This window comes from Mustela erminea, chromosome X (genome assembly GCF_009829155.1).
Source record: "Mustela erminea isolate mMusErm1 chromosome X, mMusErm1.Pri, whole genome shotgun sequence".
Taxonomy (NCBI): domain Eukaryota; kingdom Metazoa; phylum Chordata; class Mammalia; order Carnivora; family Mustelidae; genus Mustela; species Mustela erminea.
The window spans coordinates 13,695,298-13,719,736 of record NC_045635.1 but is presented as its reverse complement, the minus strand read 5'-3'; the positions used below and the strand labels follow the sequence as shown (position 1 = coordinate 13,719,736).

Genomic DNA, 24,439 nt, shown 5'->3' with positions numbered 1-24,439 from the left:
CACCTTTGTCCTTAGGATTGGGTCTAGTCATTAACCCCACAGGGGCACATTTTGCAGTGAACTCATTCTAAGGAGGTAAGGGCCAAAAGAGGGCTGCTCTGCTCAAAATCCGACATCAGGCGTCGAGCACTGCCTGCCTAACTGTGGCTTTTTAATGGCTGAGGTGTAATCTTGCTCCTATCTAGAAGAATGTCCTTTGTACCTCTGCCCCTGAACTCTGGGGTACGAGATGAGTTCTTATCTTAAAGTTTGTGCAAATCCTGAACCTTAATGAAAGAAAAAAAATAGCGGCCTTGTCTGAGTGTGCCCCCCCCACCTCCCCATGGCAGTGGAGTCCCAAGGACACAGTCACCCTGGAGAGCCCTCTCTTTGGCTTCTCTTGCCCACGGATCTCTCTCGGATCAGAACTGCAGGCACTGGGGAGAGAAGCCAGCTGGGGCCTGCATTGTCCTGGGGGGATTCCAAGCAGTAGATTTTCTGAGTCTGTGGGTATGAATGCTTTTAAATGGCCCTTCAGAAAGTTTTTAAACTAATTTTACTTCCATATCAGCAGACATTTGCTTTGGTGCTGTTTTTACTCATCCGTCCATCCGTCCGTCCGCCCGTCCATCCATTGATCTATTCATTCACTTACTGAGTCAGCGCCAAGACTGTATCCCAGGCACTGTGGCCTCATACACAAATACTAATCAATTTCCACCCCGGATGGGGCTCAGTGGGTTCTCTCCATCTCCGTGGAGAGAATTGAGGCTGTGTGTTTGGGCCTCATAAGGACTGACCAGGATAAGCCTTCAATCATGTTGGGAGGAAGGGGATCCGGACCTGAAGGTGGGGTTCTCAGCCCCGCTGGCACACTAGGATCACCTGAGGAGCTCTAGCAAATCCCACCACCCAAGCCAACTGTGGAAGAGTCTAATGTTAGTGGCCTAGGTGTGGCCTGGGCATCTGGGTCTTTCAAAGCTGTGCAGCCCGAATTGATTGTCCCTCTACAACCCTTTATCCTGGGGAGTCTGGCCTAATGAAAACCCTCCATCAGGTCCCCACTGCCTCTACTCTTGACCTTATATTTGTCACTTCGGATTTGGTAGCGGTTACTGTCCCCCTGCACATTTTGGCCACCATGGGCCATGGAAGACCAGTACCCAGCCAGGCTTAAAATTGCTGAGAAGAAAACCTACCTCTTTTTCATTGTATTTATTAATTGTAGTTTAAAATGAAATTCTCACCTTATTTATTTAGCCTTCCACAGTGAGGGTCCTTTGGCTCCCTATCTTTTTTTTTTTTAAGATTAAAAAAGAATTTTTTTTTTTTTTTTTTTAGCTAGACAGAGGAGGAGCAAGGGGAATGGCAGAGAGAGAGAGGATGGAGAGGAAGAAGCAGACCCCCCGCTGAGCAGGGAGCCCCATGTGGGACTCAGTCCCAGGACCCTGAGATCCTGACCTGAGCCGAAGGCAGCCACTTAACCCACTGAGCCCCCCATGTGCCCGTCCCTATCTTTTTCAGTAATAATTGCCAGCCCCTATTGAGCGCTTACTATATGCTGGGAGCTCTTCTAAGTGTCTTGCATGGTAGCTCTTGCGCCCTTTGACAAGCAACCCTGAGGCATAAATACTGTTGGTGTCCGCATCTCACACATCAGGACACTGAGGCATAGAGAAGTTAAGAAATTTGTTCGTGCCCCACAGCCAGTCCATGGGGCATCTCCCCCCCGCACCCCCCATTTCATCAAATAGGGCTCCTCTCTCCAAGTCAGAAGGGTTTGGATTTGCCCTGCCCCTGCTCTGTATTTTCCTTCTCATATGACAAGTAGGGTGGGTGAGTGAGGGTCCACCTGAGAGGTCACCCAGCATCCCGACGCTTTCCTAATGGCGAGGAGCGGCTTGGGACAGAGGGCTGAGCAAGGAGTCATGCCCGAGCTTCTCAGCCAATGGTTTGAGTCACTTCAGTCTGGTGAGACCCAGCTGAAGTAACTGAAAGCAGATGGCTCTTACCTGCGCCAAGCACTGCCATTAGCACTTCCCGCCTGCATACTTTTTCAGAATTGTCCTCCTGTCCGAGAGAAGCCTGGGCGGGATTCGCCAACAGCCTGAATTCGTCTCTTTGAAACGCCATAGAACTTCTCATCTGCTTACTCTCCCGGGGGAAGTCAGAGGCTCTCGGAAGTCAGTAATTGTGAGCTCTTGAGTCATCATTTGTGCAGTTGTAACAGAGCCCGGTGTGGGGACTCGAGATGGAAACAGCACGTGGGTCGATTGCCATAGACGAGGTGCAGAGTGGAGCAGCTCAAATCTCCTCCTGGAAGGAAGGGATTAGCCAGTCAAAGTGGAAAACAGATTTGAGAAATCCATTTACCCTTAAGGTTTAGTAGGGAATGCAGGTCAGACTTACTGTAATGTCTTTAGTCACGGCTCTGTCTCCTGGTTTTATCTTGGACCGGGCTCAGAGTTTCAAAACGAAAGGGGGTATGTGAGCCTTTAAACCCTGGCCTTAGTACTTCCATCCACATTATTAGGAATCAAAATTCTTGTCATTTTTCAAACTGAAGGGATGGCATTACAATATATGTAAAATTATTAATTTACTACTTGTATATTTCTCAGCTATTTGTAGGTTATTAGGGAAAAAGTCCACCTTCTGCTTATATGATCATAGAACCCAACTTAAATTTCACAGAATATCACTAGCATATCCTTGGTTTTTCTCCTGAGAATAAATATCACCTATGATAAGATAAGAGCTTGGAAATATTCACATGGATTTTGACATGGTCCTAGGCCATAAAAGAATGTCAAAATCCTAATTAGTCTTCAAACATTCTTTTTTGTGGCAAAGAACTTCTGCTTGGAGGAACGCCATTTCAGTATACTATTTGTCGCCTCATCACCTGAAAGCCACTTGGAGGCATTTTGTGGAATTCAAACCCTTTGAAGGCCCAGAGGGCCAGCACAGCATCACCAAGATGCACGCGGCCTTGAACAGAGAAGACAGAATCCTAACTGTAAGCTTGCCCCTGACTAGATGTGCGGCCTGAGGCAAGTCGCCCTTTGTGAACCTCTGTTTCCTCATCTGGAAAATGTGTTGCACTAGATAGTCTTTGCAAAATGAAAATTAGAAGGCTGTGTGTGATCTAGCCCCTCGCTTTTCTTTCCCACTACACTCAAACTTGCTCCCTCCCTCTTGTAACATGAGCGCAGACACACACACTGACACACGCACAGGCCCAGGTCTTCCTGGAACACTGGAACGCTCTATACCATGGTGCGTCTTGCCTTTCGGGGCTTTCCTCAAGGCACTCTGCCCCACAGAGCTTTCCCCCCGGATTGCCCTCCCTGAAGTGGTCTCTTCCCTATCTCGTTTCCCGTTGTCACTTACCCTGATTGACTTTCTTCAGGGTGCTTCGCGCCTTCAGAAGCTATAAGCACCAAGATGCTGGGACGCGGGTAGGTGGATGAAGGAACTAACGGAACACAGTAGAATGTCGAACAGAGCCACATGTTGAGTTGAGTGATGTCTTCACAAGCATTTATTTTGTTATTTTAAATTGTATGATCTTAAAAATAAAACAGTTTTCAAATTGAAATTAAAAAAAAAAAAAAGTGAGCCGTGCATGGAATAGTGTCATGAACTAAAGATTGTGATCATACAGACTCTGTGCACCTGAGATCCGGGAATGTTACAGTGGATGCTCACTCAGTGGGAGAGGACCGCTTCTGCAGCTGAGAGATGAGCATAGGTGACCAGAAAGACCTCTGGAACCCAGCAGTGGCCGCCCCACCCCCATCCCGTCTCACTGGCTCACTGGTGAGGGAACTACAGCTCAGAGAGGTCGAGTGCCTTTTCCAAGGCCATGGGGTTCTGAAGGGGCAGAACAAGGGTCTGGGGCAGGCCGCACTCATGAGCCCGTGCCTGGGTCAGAACACCATAATGCCTCCCTGGTCTGTCTGAGGGCTGAACACGGCGGATGGCAGTGTTGCCGCAGCCTCTTCCCAGGGAAATAGAAGAGTCCTCTCCACCCTACAAAACAGGAGATCTTGGATTCTGCTCTCATGGAACTTGGGATTTCTGCTCCAGCAGGACTTCTGGGCACCCCACGGCAGAGACCCGCAGAGCAAGTCTCGGTAGCAGCATTCTGAAGCCTCTCCCACAGGGCCCCTCAGTTGGGAAGCAGTTGCTGTCCAGAGACCAGCACGTTTTGGCTTTTGCTCGCCTCAGAGCTCCCTCCCCTTTCCCAAACACAAAAATATTGGCATTTCCTGGAAAGTGGTTTTGGCCCAAAGCCTGATAGCTATCCCACACTCTTGGGCCAGTTTTCCTTGGGGCCTCTGTTCTTTTATTTCATTGAGCATTTATTTGTTTGAGAGCTGGTGATGCTCCCTCCTGTGTTTACACCTGTAAAGGGCCCCTGGCAGGTGCCCTGGGGAGCACCCCGTGCCCCCCCCCATCAGCCAGCTCTGCTCCATCTCCACTCCCTCCAGGAAGCTAAGAATTGGTCCGAGTCACAGTGCTCACACACAGTACCTCTTTGGGTGGTATTTCCCCTTTTTTGGTAGCTTAATAATATTTTTAGCTTTTTTCCCCCCTTAAATCAAAGGTAATTAAAGTCAAATGATTCTTAAGTGGTCAAATGATTCAGTTTTGAGAATTTGTCATACCTGTATAGTCACTGTCTGAAAGAGGCTCTAAAACATTCCTGTCACCCCAGAAAAGCCCCCCCCCCGCACACCGACTCCCCATAACAACCACTGTCTGATCTCAGGCATACATTCTTTGGGCCTGTTTTTGGATATTGTGCCAATGAAATCTTATAGCATGTACACTTTTGTATCTGGCTTCTTTCACTCATCACAGTGTTTCTGAGTCTCACTGACATTGTCGCATGTGGCGGGAGGTCACTGCTTTTCGTTGCTGAGTAGAAGTCCACCGTGTGGGTGTCGCACGCTAGGTTTACCCGTCTGTTGACAGACATTTGAGTTTCCAGTTCTTGCCTTTCATGACCAGACGTCTGTGTACAGCTCTTCTTGTGAATATATGTTACCATTTTTTTAAATTTAAAGGTTTTATTTATTTATTTGAAAGAGAGAAAGCACAGCAGGGCGAGTGGCAGTCAGTGGGAGAGGGAGAAGCAGGCTCCCCACTGAGCAGGGAGCCCAACCCCAGGACCCCGGGATCATGACCTGAGCTGAAGGGAGATGCTTAACCGACTGAGCCACCTGGGCATCCCTGTATTTTCATTTCTTTGGGGAGGATACCTAAGAGTGGAATTGATGAGCCAGAGGGTGGACAGTTGTTTAACTTCATTGGAAACTGCCCGATGGTTCTCCAAAGTGACTGTACCATTCAACCAGCAGTGTATGAGCCCTCCAGGTGCTCCAAGTTTTGGTGTTGGTCTTTTTTATTTTAGTTGTTCTAATGAATGTGATACGATCCCTTAGTTTTTTATTTTAAAGGACAGTTTTAAGAATTGTCAAGCATGTCAGTCAATACTGGCTCAGACACTGAAAATGTCCTGGGAGAGGGGAAGACTAGTGTTATATTTTTATGGGCAGGAGGTTTCTGCTCCTCGTCCCTGTCCCTGAAGCACGGTCTCCAGCCCTGAGGGCATTGTCTATGGGCTTCCACAGGGCATGCTGAAGGCCAGAGTCCCCAGAGAGGCAAGGCTGGGCAGGAGAAGAGGCAGGCAAGAGAGCCAGGGTGGAGAAGGGAGAGAGCTCAGAACCACACTGTGACAGCCCTAAGACCTGCCTCCAGGCAAACTGTGCTCTGCGCCTGCGTGGGCACACACAGACGGTGAGAAACTAACATGTAAGTAACCAGCAGGCACAGACCAGTTCAGAAGCCTGTTCTAGGGAGTCCCAGTGGCTTATCTTTCCTGCTGCTGTGACCACACATGGTATGAAAGCTCCACTGGATGCAGATATGACAATATTTCTGAGGCCGGATTTTGGCAAGGCAACTGTAAATCCTCCAAAACCAATTGCCAGGCACGGGGCCAGCTTGGTGGGAAGCATCAGAAGCATCCCAGGGTGCTGGCTATGGGTTTTCTGGCTTCTCCAACTCTATGCACACAAAGTAGGGAGCACCTCTAAAATGTTTTCGCTAATCTGTATATCTCACATGTCACTATTTTATCCATTTATTACAGTCCTCATGCTAATTAGTAAGCTACCTATTTTACAGCCTGTGAGTTCTAATATTCCCTGTGCTCTGTAGCCAAGCCTCAGGTATTGATGGAGATGAAGAGATAACCAGGACTCTGGTAGCACTCTGGGAACAGGTCTTGCTGATTAGAACTCAAGCTGACACACATCCTCCCCACCCGTGAGGTGTGTGGCCTTGATGACAACACTGACAGGGTTAGGGTTTCAACTGAGTCTTAGACAGGAAATGTCGCAGTATAGGTGCTGGTGCCTCTTCTGTGTTGTGATCGGCTCACTACAAAGTGTCAATGTCCCAAAGTCTTTAGACAGATCAGTATTTTGGAGAGGAACCCAGAAAGAAATCAGTAATGTTGAACACAAGGCAAGAGCTTGCTACCAGTGAAACTTCAGTGGTTGCTAGAGGTGAGGATACTATTGAATGGGTGGTGTCTGCCTAGGAAATCAGTTATGGAGGGCAGGAAGGGAAAGCTGGCCCAGACTTTTGAGCCATAGATGATGAGCTCCCCTAAAGGAAAATCCACAGTGACCTGTCCAGTAAAGAATCTGATGTGACTGGGGAAATGGCAGAAATCCCAGGCCTTCTGCTCCACCAACTGCCTCAGCTTCCCAGGACTCTTGGCCTGTGTCGTGCCAGGGCCCTGCTGTCTCCCTCCCATACTCATACCCATTCACACGGACCAGGGCACCCTTTGGGGTTCCAGGAACGAAGGCTGCTGAGAGCTCTTCTCTGGCTCTGTGAAGGCAGCTTTACCCTCCTGTTCTCTCGAAACCCTGCCAGCTCTGAGTCCCCACGAAATGGACTCTTTCAGTGGCTCTTAATGCAGGAACCAACCAAAATAGGTCCTGAACCCACGTTAATAAATCAAGCCAAAAGTGTCCACATTTTGGTGCTGAAAAGTTAACTCGAGGTAGCTCAGAATTGGGCTCGGAGTGCTTGGGCTATCTTGCCGGTCTAGTTTTCAGCTAGTGGGGTTCAGGGTGCTCTGAGGCTACAAGTCAGTCTGTCCCCAGCACTCACTTTGCAGAGCAGGTCCCAGGAAGCATTGCTGGTGTCCTTGAAAGTAATGCTAGCTGCTGTTTCAAATAGGTTGCAAGGGTGTTGTGGCTCAAACACAGTAGAAGTTTATTCCTCATTTCCCAAAACCCCAAAACAGATGTTCCTGATGGCAGGTGGCCCTCCTCCAAACTGTGATTCAGGCGTGCAGACACTTCTACCTTGTGGCTCCACTGTCTCCAACAGGTAGCTTCCAAGAGGCTTCTGTGCATCAAGCTCAGGTAGAAAGGAAGATCTTGGAGCACCATCTATGGAAAGTTTATAGGACCCAGCCCTGGAAGCGGCACACATCACCTCCACCCACATTCTGTTGGGTAGAACTCAGGCACTTGGCCACCCCTAACTGCAAGGGAGGCTGGGAAATGTAGTCCAGGCAGAACAGGAAGTGGGTATGGCGAACAGCTGGCCAGTCAGCCAGGAATGAACTATATCCCCGAGAAGGATGGGAATGAATCCCTGCCTGGGCTTCATGCTTGTGCAGAGGTGTAGGAAGGAAGAGCTAGGCCACAAAAGAAACGGGAGCTCCTGTGTCCTTCAGGGGCCAGCAGTGGCTGGCTACAGAGGTATTGGTGGAGGGAGGGGCTCAAGGCTGCCCCTGCCCCAGGTGCAGAAGCAGGCCGAGGAATTCTAGCCTCCAGCCAGAGGTGAGCCGATGCTTTCCCCTTCTCTCTCCCTTCCTGCCCTCCCCCAGCCCCCTCTACCCTTACACGTGATGCCACGAACCTTGGCCCTCTCTTGTCCCGCCCTCCCCCAGACCTGCCTTCTCTGTACTAAATGTTGTTCACATTCTGGAAAGCTCTGGCCTTCCTTCCCATCAAGATAGTCATTCCCTGGGGATTCACAACTCAGTTCCTGGAAGGGAAAAAAAAAAAAACAAACACAAAAAAATGAACCAATTCACACCAAGGTGGTACTGATCTGCCGGGGTTTCTGAGACACTGGGATGAGAAAGTGAGTGTGAAATACCTAGCAGGGTGCCTGGCACATAAGTAAATGCTTAGTAAATAGTTTATTAGTATCATGTTGTGAGCCTGCGTGTCCAGGGCGGGGTGGGGGGGGTGGGGTGGGGGGGGGTGGGTGGGAGGGGGAGAGAGAGAGACAGAGAGGCAGACAGCTAGAGAAGGGAAGGAACTAGCAAAGCCTGGCAAATTAATCTACTTCTCTTTTCCTCCCAATGTAATGGTCTCCCTCCTGAATCATGGCATTCTGTTGGTCAGGATCTGTGAAGACATCAAAACTGTGTGGGTTCAGGTGGCAGTCCTTTCGGACACGAGGCAGCTTTTCACCCCCCCGTGGAAGAGCCAGACACCCTCTCCAATTCACAGCACCGTGTCTCTCCCTGAAGCCCTCACCAGCCTTGGGCTCCAGCCCTGGCCAGGCCACACACCCTTTTCCCCTTGTACCTTTCCTCCTGCTCTTCTAGAACCCCCCACTCCATTCCACTCTCTCCTCTGTTGAAATCTGCCCCATGTGACACCTCCAGCAATTAAGGTTCGGTGACCAGAACCCAGATGTGGAAAGGTGAGGACAAAGTAGATTCCAGTGAATTCTGGTTGGAGAGTTACAGGGACAACAGGTGGCCTCATTCCTGCTCACCTGCTGTGCAGTGTGTGTGTGTGTAAACACACACATTCCAGAAGAACTCTTCCCTGAAAGAAAATAGGAAATAACACCTATAATCTTCATTGCCAACTAACCAGATGTTACACAGCAGCCTTTGCCTTCCCCCGTTGCAGCCTTGCAGTGTTTATGCTCCATTAGCTGTGGCGACAAAGCTTGCTTTTGGAGAAATATAGTGAATTTCTAGGACTTCGAAAGGCTCACTGGCCCTAAGATTCTGCAGTGGGTGGTTCTGCTCTTGAAAGAGCTCACCTCCAGGCAGAGAGATGCTTCTGGCCAAAGAGAATTCCAGAAAGCAGTCTCCCTGTTTAAAAGATGAGCATTCTCCACCCTCTTCTTCCTGCATTGTCTGTGCACTTCTCAGGTCAAGGCTGCTATTATTTTTATTTTTAGGCGGGATGCAGCTGATAAAGTGACATGGCGTTTGTGTATTTATTGTTTTTTGGTCCCCGAGTTGGAACACAAGATCCCCAGAAGAGAAACTCCCTCTGTGACTCATCGCAGGAACATCTAGCCTTCCAGCCAGCACAAATATGATTAAAACAACTTTCTTGAGGGCCCCAGTTATAGTCTAGCAAAGGAACTCATTAGCCAAGCTGACCGTCTCTGGACCATTGCGAAAACACCCTACCGTGGTGGCCTGAATTGGTGACATTTGGGTCTTCACATAAGAAGCACTTTCCAGGGTGTGGCTGGTGTAGTAGACATGGTTTGTCCCCATCCTCATGTCCCCTCAGACTGGCCTCTGTACCCTGAGGGCTGCTTACTGCAAATAGCTGTGACTTTCTTGAGGACATCACCCCCACCCCCACCCCGCCGCCAGGAGCACACTAGGCCACCTGCCGGGCTAGTTCCAAGGGCTAGAGAATTAACACATCATCAAGGGAGCAGCCCTTGACCTGTGACAGATGGGTGTTTGTGAATAAGCACTCCGATTCTGAGGCATGTGGTTTCTGCCACCTCCCAGCTTCTCCCAGTGGAATCGAGCCCTGGTTGCCCACAGTGGTGACTTAGCGGATGAATTGGCTTCCTTCTCTTCCATGTCTCTCTGCTTCACTCCTCCACTGGTATTTTCTGGGATCTTCTTCCAGGCAAATCGATCTGTCCATGGAGCAGCGCAAACTCAGACAACTAGCCGGCTGAGTTCGTCCAAACCCAGCAGCCCTCCGCCCACTGTATCCATCACCACTGGTGGCGGTCAAGAAGTTTCCACCGTGACTGTGGCACTGAGGTAGCATCCTGTACGTGGGGTTGGGGCCCTCTGAGAGCCCCTAATTTCTTCATGAAAACCTAGGAAGACAGAAACCAGACTTCCAAGAGGCAGCCAGTTCAACAGTAGGGCCCAGTACCATGAAGTAAGGACAGCTTCAGACAGTGCACCTGTTCAGTGTTTCAGCTACGGTGGGGGCCAAGTGAATTTTGGTGGCGATCTCCCCGTCAGGTGCAACATCAATTCTATGTCAAATGCCTTCCCAGGCCCTTGCAGCTGATTTAAAAATAAATCTTTGAACAAACAGGGTTTTAACTTGGGAGCTTACTGTGCAACCCCACTGGGAGCATTTGTAATGCTATTTAAGACCCTCAGAGGAAGGATGAGCGGTGAATGTAAAGATGATAGCAGTGACGCCAGTGACATGGTGACGACGACGATGACGACGATGATGACAGCTTTGACGATGAGAATGATGATGAAGAGGGAGACAGCGATCCCGACAATGATGATGGTGGTGGTGGCGGTGATAACAACCACGTTTCATGCAGGATTTTCCACGTGCCTGGCACAGTGCCAAGTTCTTTACACGGACTGTTTCTTTCAGCTGTGACGACCACTGCAGCTCTGGAAGCCCCATTTTGCAGAGAGAGAGATCAAGGCTTCGAACTCACTTGCCCAAGGCCACACAGCTAGCAAAGCGAGGCAGAACCGAAATTTGAACCCAGGCCTGTCTGAGTTCAAAGCTTGTACTTCTGACCACTCTCGTGAGGGGGAGCCCAAGGCCCCGGGTGAGACTGACACTGCTTCTATGCCGGTGCGTGGTGAGGGGCTCACGTGCATTAGGAGAAGGGAAAGTCTGAACTCCAGTCCTTTGACTTTACAAGTCTACACCCCTTTCTTCCAGTGACCCCTCAAAGGGTCTATTTCTGGCACACTAGTCTCTGGAAAATGTCCGGCTAATGACACGGGATTATAAACAGTCCTTTTCCCAGAACAAAAATTTAACCTTTGTATCTCAATCTAATTAGAAGTATTTTCTCTTCCAGAGGCAGGTTCCCCCCCGCCGTCTTTGTTCCATAGCGAAGAGGTTTCTTTATTGCAAAAACCAAACCAAACCAAAAAAAATCTCTCCAAACACCATAGCTTTTGAAGATGACGGACACTGGCCTGAGACCTTGGATGAGACCAGCGCTCCCGCACAAGGTGGCCATTCGGACACCAGCACCTGAGGGTGTTTGGGGTTTCTGTGTCCAGCTGAAGGGTGGGTGACCTTGACCAAGTGCGGGGCCAGACACTCCCTGACCCTCCCCGCCCCCAACAGCAGTTCTTCATGACGTCTCTCCCTGGGATGCCGAGGTTCACCGAGACTTGAAGGGGGTACTTCTTGTCGTAGTTTCTGGACAATTAAGCATTTCTTCTCTACTTTAGAGATGTCCTTGCCTTAACATCTCTTCCCACTGCTGTCTTGAAACTGGTGTTCTTCCAATGAGACTTACTGCTTTACCTCTGCAGGAAACAGGGGGCTTGAAGGAGGCCCGCTGGAAGCAGATAACCCTGAGGGGACATGGGTTGCTTAATCCTTTGGGGATTGAGCCACAACAGAAGGGAACACCCCTGTGGAGGAAACAGTACCAGGGTAGAGGAATAGGAAAATATGCCTGGCACACAGTAGGTGCTCAGATAGTTTTTGAAAGAATGAAGACAGGAATGGAGGGGCACTTTGTTCCTATTCTAGCCCTCACCCAGTCCTGTGTGGCCCAAGGGCCGCCATCGGTCCTTGTGAGCAGGCTAGATGTAGTTGGGAATATGAAATGAGATCACGGATGCAAAGACATCTGACACTCTCCACCTGGGCAAGAAAGGAGACCGGGCAAGCCCATGGTGCCCTCCACAGCCAGTCTCCCAGGTCCCTCCCGTGCTCTAGTGGAACCCAGCAAAGGCCATCAGCAGAAAACCACCTCTGGGCCTCTGAGCTGTTGGCTCTAGTCATGAAGTTTTCCCTGTAATCCTCAGATTTGTCCAGTTTTAATATTTCTCATTTTCAACCGACTGTTTACCTGCGAGGCCCAGCCTTAACCTGAGACCCCGCAGAGACCACAGAGTAGGTATGCTTGGTACTGGGTAGGTTCTCTGCCAGTGCTGTGTCTTCAACCCACAGACGCTGCCTGATGATGGGCAGTTGAGTCCCAAGAGAGACAAAGTGTACTTTGCCTGAAGCCAAAAACAAACAAAACAAAACAAACAAAAAAAACAACGAATCTTCGTACCCTCTCCCTTCCCTTCAGCCTTCACTTCTTCCCTGGCCTGGTTTAAAGATGACCTGGAGGGGCACCTGGGTGGCTCAGTTGGTTAAGCGTCCGATTCTTTTTTTTATTATTATTATGTTAGTCACCATACAGTACATGATTAGTTTTTGATGTCGTGTTCCATGAGTCATTGTTTGCGTATAACACCCAGTGCTCCATGCAATTCGTGCCCTCCTTAATACCCATCACCAGGTTCACCCATCCCCCCCACCCGTTCCCTTCCAGAAACCTGTTTGTTTCCCGGAGTCCATAGTCTCTCATGGTTTGTCTCCCGCTCCAATTTCTCCTCCCTTCATTTTTTCCTTCCTTCTCCTAGTGTCCTCCATGCTATTCCTCATGTTCCACAAGTAAGTGAAACCGTATGATAATTGACTTTCTCTGCTTGACTTATTTCACTCAGCATAACTTCTTCCAGTTCCATCCATGTTGATGCAAAAGTTGGGTATTCATCCTTTTGATGGCTGAGTAATACTCCATTGTGTATATGGACCACATCTTCTTTATCCATTCATCAGATGAAGGGCATCTTGGCTCTTTTCACAGTTTGGCTATTGTGGACATTGCTGCTATGAACATTGGGGTGCATGTGGCCCTTATTTTCACTACATCTGTATCTTTGGGAATAAATACCCAGTAGTACAATTGCTGGGTCATAGGGTAGCTCTATTTTTAATTTTTTGAGGAACCTCCACACTGTTTCCAAAGTGGCTACACCAATTTGCATTCCCACCAACAGTGTAAGAGGGTTCCCCTCTCTCCACATCCTCTCCAACACTTGTTGTTTCCTGTCTTGTTAATTTTGGCCATTCTAACTGGTATAAGGTGGTATCTCAATGTGGTTTTGATTTAAATTTCCCTGATGGCTAATGATGGTGAATGTTTTTTCATGTGTCTGTTAGCCATTCATATGTCTTCTTTGGAGAAGTGTCAGTTCATGTCCTCTGCTCATTTTTTGACTTGCTTGTTGTTTGGGTGTTGAGTTTGAGAAGTTCTTTATCGATCTTGGATATCAGCCCTTTGTCTGTAGTGTCATTTGCAGATATCGCCCATTCTGTGGGTTGCCTCTTTGTTTTGTTGACTGTTTCATTTGCTGTGCAGAATAAGTGTTCGATTCTTGATTCTGGCTCAGGTCATGGTCTCAGGGTCATGAGTTCAGGGGAGTGAGTCTTCTCAGTGGTCCTGGGAGTGGCCCCAGAAAACCTACCCTTCATGCACTTCCCATCTTTCCAATTCTCCTTCACACTTCCCCATGTTTCATGGCCCTGTAGCAATTCCCAGAAGGCTAAATTTGACTCCTTCCCATCAGGCACCACTCACTCAAGGGAGGCCTGAGTTAATTTCCTTCCCACAATGAGAGCAGGGCAGTGCCCCCTGTCATAAAAGAGGAAACTGAGTCCCAGGGACATAAAATGAGTTTCCCACAGTCATGAAAATTTCGTGTGTGTGTGTGTGTGTGTGTGTGTGTGTGTGTTTTAAGATTTTATTTATTTGGCAGAGAGAAAGCTCAAGCAGGGGGAGCTGCAGAGGGAGAGGGAGAAGCAGGCTCCCTGCTGGGTGGGGAGCCCGATTCGGGGCTTGATCCCATGACCTGGGCTGAAGGTAGATGCTTAATGACTGAGCCACCCAGGCACCCTTGAGTTTCTGTGTCTTGAATCTCATCTCTTCTGTTTCAGTCACTTGACTACTAGGTATCACGGTCTCGGGAGCTTACTTCATCTTTTTGAATCTAGCTCCTTCGAACTATATTTGACATTTTGATGGTTGAATCAGACCATCCCATAGACTTTAGTGTGCAGTGCTGGTTGCGTTGGGAGACGTAACTAGGAACTCCTTCGACTCAAGTGGACTTTGAAACCAAAGCAGTGGGCGAAGGGCTGTGCCTTTGGAGGAGCAGAGCTCTGGGAGTAGGTGCCCTCTACACCTCTGAACCTCAGCTTCCTGCATAGCAAAATGGAGAGATGAACTGGGTCAGTGACCTCAAGACTTGTTCAGGCAAGGGGGACCCAGACATTTTGCGGGGCCTTGAGAACGCCATCATCTGTCCTGCTGAGTTGCAACATTTTCATTCTTGCACTCCTATCAGAAAAAACTGCACAATTTCCCAACACACACACACACACACAATTATATGTCTTCCTATATTGATTTACTACATATGCTATAAAATAGAAAAATGGGAATAAAAAGGGTGAGGTGGCAAAATGAACATAAATGAGTTTTATGGTGACCTAACCTCACTCCCAGGAAGACCTCGGAGTCCCCTGGTGTCAACGATGCTCAGGGCCCTGCTTGCCCACCTCCACCATGTTTTTCCCTGTGGGGAGAGCAAAACCATTTTTTATGCAGCAGCACATCAGAGCTGAGATTTACAGGCTGTGCTCTGCAGAGCTGCCCAGAGCCACTGCCCATCTAACTGAAGGGGAGACTCAGTCCTGAACCCTGAGGCCACCACTGTTTCCATAAATGAAGTCTCATGTCGGGGAACTCATTTCCAAAGCTCACCTGGGTGGTCATATTTCTTTTGGACGGCTGTGTGAGTCTCTGGATATAAAAGGCAGTCAGCTCTAAGGTGGGCGACTATTTTGTGTATTCTCTGTATTTTCACTAATTTGAGAGCACATTCACGTGGTAATTATGTTCACAGCACCAATAGATCGACTCTGTGCTGGTGTTTAAAGCTCAGAAAATTGAATCACTGGGGCAAGTAACTAACAATTATTACACCCTATGGGGAGAGCAAAACCATTTTTTACCCAGCTGGAATTACTTCTTAGATACTTAGTGTGTATCAGGTCCTGAATGGTGAAACCATATCCACGTTGTATTAAAGATGAAAATTATGCATTGCTCCTGTAATTCCTAGTAAGTGGCGGGTGATTTTTACATGGAATTAAGTCAGTCACTGGGGGTGTAGTTGAAGTACTGGATGGAAAGTAGAACATAGACTCAGAATGGAGAATGCTTAGCGGGGCAGGATATTTAGCAGAGGTCTCTGTGAAGTCAGCCTTGCAAGAGGGAGAGATGTTCTACCTTTTCCCAGGGGCAGGGGAACTTGGGGGACACTGTGAGAGCTGGGAAGAAGTTGAGTGAGCTTGGGTTGATGGCTTTAGTTTTTTTTCTGTGAAGCACTAAGAAGATTGGCCGACAGCTGCCTCGTCTTTTGGCCTCTGGATTAAGAGTTCCCAACCTGACTGCACGTTAGAATCACCTAGGGAATTTTTTAAAACCCCAATGCCCCAGTTGTGCCCCAGACTAATTAAATCAGAGTCTGGGGGAGGAGGGGAGGGACCCAGACATCAGTAGTTTTTAAAAGCTCCCAAGCGATTCTAATGCGCAGCCGTGTTTGCAAAGCAGCACTAAGCCTGAACTTGTCAGACTTTAACATGAGGTCCTCAAACCTCCCCGGGGGTAGCCTGTCAAGGTGCAGATTCTGATTCCAGAGGTCCGAGGTGGGGCCCAAGAGCCTGCATTTTTTAGCCAGCTCCCAGGAGATGCTGCTGCAGCTGCCTCAAGGACCCCACTTTGAGCAGGGAAGACATAGACAATCCAGGTTTGACCTGAAATAATTGATAGCTGCCTACAGGCTCCATAAAAATCAAAGCTGTCAATATTTTGTAGTGGGAAAACACGCATCTTAAGAGAATTATCAGGATATATTCTTTAAATGAATGTTTTAGAGGAAGAAACTGATCTTGATAGAAAAATCTAGATGAGGCTCATTTCAATGGAAGAGGAGAGCAGGTCACATCTGCCTGTTCTTGGGGCTAAAGGGGTCATACTGAGAAGTAGGGCCAGCAAGCCCAGGGTCACTAAGGTCACTTCCCCTGAGGCTGGACTTGCCTTCCAGTCACCTCACACAGTGGTCCCTGGCTTGAGTTGCTTTGCTATGTTGAATAACCTCTGCTCCTCATGCCCAGGTACCCAGCTATAAAGTGTTTGCTGAGGGGTACTGAGCTCTGCAGACCAGAGCCTTGTGATCATCTCGGCAGTTATCTGTGCTGAAAATGTTCTAAATTCTCAAAATAAAACTAAGCCCCTCCCTAGAAGATGATTGGGGCCTCTGAGAGGGACAGCCTTTTCCAAATTCCCTGCTCAGAAACCAGACTGTACCCGAACTGGTCTTGAGGACTCTCTCTTGGATCAGTGTGGAGTTCAAAACCACATTTTGAAGTTTTTCACTTTGAGTTGCAGGCTCTTCAGGGGGCCCCATGGCATCATTTGGGATGTGGCAGAGAGCATTGAGGTGAGGGGATTTGGCTCTCTGGGAGTGTGTGTGTGTGTGTGTGTGTGTGTGTGTGTGTGTGTGTGATAGAGAGAGAGAGAGAGAGAGAGAAACTGATTTAGTGATAAATGCCCATGATGAGGAAATTAGATGGACTTTAGGACCTAGAGACTAGTCTAAATAATCTGAGTGTTCAAGTGTTTTTGCTTTTTAAAATAAGCTGTAAACAGGGGCACCTGGGTGGCTCAGTGGGTTAAGCCTCTGCCTTCAGCTCAGGTCATGATCCCAGGGTCCTGGGATCGAGCCCCGCATCGGGCTCTCTGCTCAGCGGGGAGCCTGCTTCCTCCTCTCTCTCTCTGCCTGCCTCTCTGCCTACTTGTGATCTCTGTCAAATAAATAAAAAAAATCTTAAAAAAAAATAAATTAAGCCGAAAACAAATCCTCATTATATAAATGTCTGTCTGTAAAGAGGCCCACAGAGTGACACGAGAGCAACAGTCTGGAAGCAGGAGGCCTGAGAGGCAGGCATGGCTTGCAGCGGCACCTGGTAGGTGCCAGATGTGGGCTAAGCCCCTAACTGACTGCCTGGGAGTTAGGCCCCAGGTCAGCTTCCTCCCGAATGTACCTCCTTAGAAGGAGAGAAGCACATAGTGGGCTTTACTTCACTTTTCTTTTCCTGGGAGTGCCAGAGAAACACAGGAACCTGGGGTGGTTTCCTCCTCATGCCACTGGCTGGTGAAAGGGCCTGGCTGTTGTGTTACCCTCTGTGGTCCCGCTGGGGTCTGACCCTCCGCTTTTCTCACAGCAAGAGCACGGTCACTTTTGTAATAACTTGTCTTGGGGAAGTTTGGGTCAGACTTTCTGGGTCACAGTTTCCTCATCTGTGAAAAGAGTCAGGAAGAAGATGGAGACAGGAACTTGACCACCCTGGTGAGCCTTGACATGCCGTGATCATGTATATGGCGAGCCGGCAACCAGAGGTTGGGCAAGAGAAGTGAGACTCGGAAGTCCTGCTCATTCGTGTGCCCCTACTATTCACCAGACAGAGAAAGATGAGGCAGTCCTTCGCTCCTGAAGAAACGAGTGACTAGGCAATCCCAGTATGGGTTGGGGGAGGGGGCACTCAGGACCAGACAAGGGCAAGTTGAGGTGCTGTAGGACCTTAGTGATGTGGGGGAGAAATCACCCCAAAGTCTGATGAATGAGCAGAAATTGGCTGGGCGAGGGCCAAGGCCCAACAGGGCTCAGGCTGAGACACAGATCCTAGGGAGAACCTGCTTCTGGTATACGTAGATCTTGGTGATAGCTAGATGAAGGGTCCAGATGATAATTCTGTGACCCCCCCACAGCTCTCTGAGCCTAACTACTGCCCCAGACAGCCTCTCCTCACCTCCTCATCTGCCCTGGGCCCTGAGACTTTTCCCCAGAGTCTCCACCTAGGGAGCATGTGGCCTGTACTGGGGTGGACTTCAACCCTCCAGCTCCAGCAGCTGACCCACGGCCAAGAGACTGAGAGTGACCCACACATCCAAGCTGCCCACTTCCCATCCAGACCTCCCCCAACCCCCGGGTCATGATGGGCATAGGCAAGACTGAGACAGATGGATGACCTCATTGAAACCCATTTGCAAAAGATGTTTGGAAAAAAACCTGAACAAAGTGTTCGCTGTCACCTCTGAAGAACTCCCGCCTGTCCACTTGAGGGCTGGCTGGTGGCTTCTGTGATTCCTTTCAATTTGAAGAGGTTCCTAGTACACCTGCCTCCCCCTGCTCATCAGCAGGGAGGACATCTTCTCTCTTGCCAGCTTGTTTCTCACTCATCCTGAGGCCTAGGGGACAGAGACCTGCCCTTTGAACCCCGCTCTCACCAGCTGGGTGGTCTTCGCAGAGCATTGCTAGGGCCTCCCGCCCCGGCTCTGGTAGCAGCGCCCCTCTCTGTGCTGGCACTGGGGGCTCCCAGTGGGGGTTATGAACAACAGGGGAGGGAGAGCAGAGAAAAAGAGAAGAAACTTCCTGGAAGACAGGAGGGTGCACGGGGAAGGCAGGGTTAGTTGTTCCTTTGCCAGTGTAGCCAAAGGCAAGCCTCATCTCAGCAGCCCAGTGCCGCTAGAGGGAAGGGACTGGGGGTGCTCACGAGGCCCACTATGGCTGAATAGTCAAGCGGGTCCAAAGCTATGGTGTAGGAGGACGTGAAAGCGGGATTGGGCCCGTGCCTCCTTGCCCCTTTGCCCCAGCTCTGCTCCCACAGACTTGAGTCCGCAGCTAATCTAAGGGCCTCCCTGTAACTCATGGGTGCTGAGCTGCCCTCCCCCCCCCCCCATGCCTGCTGTCTCAGGAAGGTTGAAGCATAGGGGATGCCAACCTTCTTGCCCTCCAGTAATAGGGCTTTGGGCTGTCTTCCCCAAAGATAAGGACTCTGATGACCCTTCAGCTCCTTGCCTGGTGAGAGGGACAGAGGAGGGCCCTGGTGGACATAAGAGAATAAGCAAAGAGTACAGAGGTTTTCTGGGAAGGACCTGGCCACCACTTTGAGGAAATCTTACACTCCAGTGCTCTCTTTTACACGGCTGGGCAGGCGCAGGCGCTCAGTGTTGAAGGGACGGCTGTCGAGGACTCTTCCTGCCAGGAAACCCCACGCATGAAGGAGCGTGGCCCTCACAGCTCCCACTGGGAGAAGCAGCCTGGGATTAACCCTGAACTCTAATCCCAGCCTCAGCCTCCCTTATCCTATCATCTCATATTCCTAGGGCATCCATTTTCTCATCAGTAAAGTGGGCATAATCCTAGGACCCCTCTCATAGGGTTGTTCTGAGGGTTACGTGAAGTAATGCACGGAAAGTGCTCGGCATTCTTGGCAGAGGCCTGGCTCATCGCCGCAGCAGATGCCCAGACAGCAACAGTAAGAGAAGACGCCCGTGGCCAGCCACCACAGTGGCTTCTGATGGCCGTCAAGGCAACTCCAATTCATTAATCGAATGAGTGCGCGAAGGCACGCATGCCTTCAGGAAGCAGGGAACCGACGGTGTCTTGGGGGTACGATGTTTGGTGGGCTAAATAAGGGAGGATTCCCCTTAGGAAAAACCAGGCCCTTTAGCTAGGGCAAGCCATCTCAGCTTCCCTGGGGTGGGCTGCCTCCCTACTCTGCCCTAAAGGAATTATTGGCCTACACGCTGGGTCATCTCCTGGTTTTCGGAGGACACCCTGGTTCTAGGAAGTCGGGCTCTGGAGCCCCCCCTCAGAGGCCCCACAGTGTAACCCTCTATGACCCCTCGCCCTCCCGACCTCCTGCTTCAGAGAAACTGCTTGTTCTATGCATTTGATGCATTTTGATTATCTGGAAATATCACACCTTTGTTTGTTGGTTAGAGCTGCCTTCCCGTAAGCGGGACCTCATGTGTTTATTCCCACTCCCATGGCCTGCTGGGCTGCCTCTCCTCCTTGTTGGGGCCGATGTGTTGGTGATTTGGGGGTGAGGAGAGGACGTGAGGTGACTCCGGGACTAAAGTCTAGACAGCTCCAACAGGTGAGGCCAAGAATCAGAGTTCCCCAATGCCTGCCTGGCGAGCCTGAGGATTATTGAATTATTATCAAGCCCAACCAGACTCCAGGGCTGTGCAGATCCCTGAGTTAGACATGGTGCCTGCCTTCTCCATGGCAACGAGGCTAAATATGGACGCGTTTCCATGGAGAGCCATCTCGCGGTGGCAGCCCTGCTTCCTCCAGGAAGCACCCGCACTGAGTTCCTTCGGCCTCTCAGGAAGTGGCCAGAGGTGTCGACGAGATGAGGAAAGAGTAACTCACCTTCGAGGGTGTTTGTTTCCAACAAGTCTTCTATGTCTCCAGCCCTACAATCAGTAACATCCCCTCATGACAGTGGAAGTTAGGAGAGGTCACAGGTCGCACAGATGAGCTGATTAAGGAAAGCAACCCTAGGCCCAGTGAGCATTCATGCAATTTTCCCATGTCGGCCCAGCTCCGTGGAGAGGATTTTCCTGTGATGCGGAGGAAAAGGGATGGCGTTTTTCAGGAAGAGTCCGCGAGGCAACTGTGGGGACCCTTTGGAGATGCGCCGCTGCTCTTCTCACCAAGCCAACTGGGGGGAGAATTATTGCTGCAAAGAGTTCTTACACTGTTTTCCATACCTGGGATGGCCCTTTTCCGTTTTCTTCGAATGTTCTAATGATGGGCGTTAAGGAGGGCTTGTGATGTAAAGAGCACGGGGTATTCTGTAAGACCGATGAATCGCAGACCTGTACTTCTGAAACCAAGAACCCGTTATATGTTAATTAAAACAAAACAAAAAAGAACGTTCTAATGTGACAGGATTTTATTTTGTTCTCGAAGTAAAGTCAGTCTTTGCCTCCCGTTTGAATCCAAACAGGTCAAATGTCCACATCCCCTAACTGCCCAGTATAGCAGTGTGGAATGGAACTTGGTGTTTGGCGAAAGCTAACCCTATAAGCTGAGTATTAGGCTTAAAAACACTCTGTTTAACCTCTCTTGGCTGTTTAGTCCTTACGTCATCTGTGTTTATAGCTTAATCGTCTGTTAAATTGGGCCTCTGCGTGCACAGTTGACCACGCGGGGGTCTTTGTCTGTAGCGGTTGATATCTATAACGCGTGTGTGTACATATAGAGATGGGTGTGCTCCTCGGTTCACTGAGATGCGGAAACTTTTCAGAGATGTGAACAGGGAGCACTTCAGGCCGTTCTAAATAGTCTCCGACAGAAGACTCACGTGGTGCGTTCTGTGTTGCAGGCCCGGTGGCATCAGAGCCGAGTGATGGACGATCTGCGGTCCCAGAACCTCTCCGTGGACATGACTGAGTCCACTCCCGCCTTGGCCAGTAACAGACTGGAGAATGGCATGACCCAGCTCATCACCACCGAGGCCTGGAACATCAACTCCACTGACCTGGTAAAGAAGGCCCTGGTGACCGTGCCGGCCCCGTCCATCCTGAACCCCCCGGCCGAGTCCCAGAGCGGCATGGCTCTGAAGGTGGCAGCCACCGTGCTGCAGCCCCTGTGCCTCGGGGAGAGCCCAGTGGTGATGCCCATTCACATGCAGGTGGAGGGAAGCTCCGCGCCCGAGCTCCAGCCTAATGGCAACGCCGCCTATGTCATGACCACGCAGGGCCCCGTGCAGCTGCCCGTGGTGCTGGAGCAGCACGTCTTTCAGCACCTCAACTCCCCTCTGGTCCTGCCGCAGGAGGCCCCGTGCTCCTCCAGTGCCATCCACAACAACCTGTTCCAGGGAGCCGAGGACCCTGAGGCGCAGCCCCAGCTCCTGGACCTGCGCATCCCCAACCAGCCGCAGGAGCCCACCTTGCCATTCGAAGCCGTGCTCCAGAATCTGTTCCCTTCTCAGGGCGCGCTCGGCCCCCCACCCTGCCAGCCTCCTCCTGGATATGCCCCAATGCCCCCCCAGGCCTTCAACTCCCCGCTGTCCCCGCTGGTCCCTCCAGCCACCCTCTTGGTGCCCTACCCAGTGATCGTCCCCTTGCCCGTGCCGGTGCCCATCCCCATCCCCATCCCGGTGCCTCACAGTCCCGAATCCAAGCTCAGCTCCGCTTGCCCCAAGCCACCGCCTTCCTTTGGCGCGCACCCCTTCAAAGGCGCCCAGCCCCCTCTGGAGAAGGAGGAGCGGAAGCCCTTCGATATCCTGCAGCCGAGCGAGTACTTCCAGCTCAGCCGCCGCACGGTCATCAAGATGGGGAGCGACAACGAGGCCCTGGACCTCTCCATGAAGTCGGTGCCCTGGCTTAAGGCCGGCGAAGTCAGTCCCCCCGTCTGCCAGGAAGACGCGGCCCTAGACCTGTCGCTGGCAGCCCACCGGAAAGCCGAGCCTCCCGCTGAGACACTGTATGACAGCAGCGGGTCCATGGGCAGCCCAGGTCACGCCGCGATGGAGAAACTTCCCAGTGGCATGGAAGTGTCCTTTGCCCCCGCCACGGCCCCGGGGGCCTCGGCTCTGATGGATAGCCACGTGGGCGGCAGCCACCCCACCCAGCTGCCCAGCCAGCCCAGCCAAGCCGGCAGCGAGGTCAAGGCTGAAAATCACATCGAGATGGTGAGCGAGTCCCAGGCGGCCAAGGTGATTGTCTCGGTGGAAGACGCGGTTCCTGCCATCTTCTGTGGCAAGATCAAAGGCCTCTCGGGCGTGTCCACCAAGAACTTCTCCTTCAAAAGAGAAGACTCGGTGCTTCAGGGCTATGACATCAACAGCCAAGGGGAAGAGCCCATGGGAAGCACCGAGCCCCTCCGGAAACCCGTCAAAAACCGGAGCATAAAGTTAAAGAAAGTGAACTCCCAGGAAATACACATGCTCCCCATCAAAAAACAACGGCTGGCCACCTTTTTTCCAAGAAAGTAAATAATGGCTTTTTAAAATTTTTATGATTATAATATGGGGAAAGGTGCATTGGTTTTATAAAAAGGCCTTTAAAGCAAATTATCTTTGTTAATTATTTTGGGGAGTAGTTGGGAAGCGGGAAAGCAAATTGACTCTAGAGGCCCTGTAAGCTAGTATCGTTTTCTTTTTTAATTTTTGACTTTTCACAAATGAGTAAATAAGAGCAACCTATTTTTCAAGCAGATTGCACATTTTTTGCAGCTTTAATGGAATATTGGGTGAATCAGAGGGGTAAAAAAAAAAAAAAAGCTATTTTCATTGCCACAAAGTGCTTTGATGATGTAATACCTGATAAAGGGTAGGATGACTATTTCACAATAAATGTTTGTTTGCACTAATTGGTTGCAGCATTCTATCATTTTTTAAAAATTTGCATTCCTTAACTGGTGTGGTTTGGCTCATGAAGCACGTTGCTCATAAAGCGACAAGTTCTCTGTGCTTTGAGACCTGAGCTCTTCGGGCATGTCGGGCAGAGAAGAATTATATTGGCCTGTGCCCCCATAAATGGGCACTATGTATGACCCAGAGCAAGTCACTTCCCCCTCAGAACCTTCGTTTCTTCGTTTGTAAAAATGTGGCACAGAGAAGGGGTGGGGACGTGAGTTTTGAGCACCCGGGGTCCCTTCAAGTTCACGCGGGCCCTGCGTGTGGAGAATTCTGTGTCTGAGCCTTCTGTAGACTAAAACAGACAAATGTGTCTGAAAGGAAAATTTGCCGGCTTCCTCCCCACCCCCTCCCAGAATTTAGCTGGAAAGGATCTTCTTTTCAAAGGCAGTACAAGCATTGTTCTGAATGATTGAAAGTCTTGCAAGTCGAAGGTATTACTGAAGACCACTCAGAACTAGAGGTAAGTCCTTTGCTGGTGGATCAGGAGATGGCCCAGAAATGTTCCTGGCCTGGGGCAGAGACACTCAGGAGTGGGGTCAGGAAGGGAAGAGAGAGTGGCCCCTTGTTAGTGTAGCCCAGTGGTTTTCAACTGGGGGTGATGGTGCCTCCCCGAGGAACATCCGGCAATGCCCGGAGACACTTTTGGTTGTCACAGCTGGCGGGGGTGGGATGCTACCAGCATCTGGTGGGTAGAGACCTGGGACGTGGCTAAATAGCCCACAGGCATGGGGAAAACACCCCCCCCCGCCCCCTCCCCTGACCACAGCAGGTGATCCGGCCCAAATGTCAGTGGTGACGAGGCCAGACACCCCTGTCTGAGCTATTTCTCGTTGCGCGGAAGCGAGGCGCTGGAAGAAGGGACCAGCACGCTGCTCTTCTGTGACAGCACAGAGCATCCCACTCAAATCAGGAACCATGAGTGTACGCTGGAAATAGACCTGCTAGGTGCCACATCACACTTGGGTCTGAAGCCGTGCTGGCGAGAGACGGCTTACGGCGTGCCTGCTTTTAAACTTAGAGCTCTTTCTTGCACGTCTTTGCAATTAGCATGTATCCAGCTGTTACTG

The 24,439-nt window shown here is 50.4% G+C and overlaps 1 protein-coding gene across 3 annotated transcripts in view; it reads left to right on the top strand.

Annotated features, from left to right (window-relative positions):
- The window catches only part of RAI2 (retinoic acid induced 2), a 101,277-nt gene extending 77,954 nt beyond the window's left edge, over window positions 1–23,323 (top strand). For all 3 annotated transcript variants that reach the window (XM_032330276.1, XM_032330277.1, XM_032330275.1), the window contains exon 2: window positions 21,333–23,323. In XM_032330276.1, coding sequence (XP_032186167.1) covers window positions 21,357–22,946 — 1,590 coding nt within the window. In that variant the 5' untranslated portion in view covers window positions 21,333–21,356 and the 3' untranslated portion in view covers window positions 22,947–23,323. The remainder of the gene's footprint in view (window positions 1–21,332) is intronic.
- The last annotated feature ends 1,116 nt before the right edge of the window (window positions 23,324–24,439 follow it).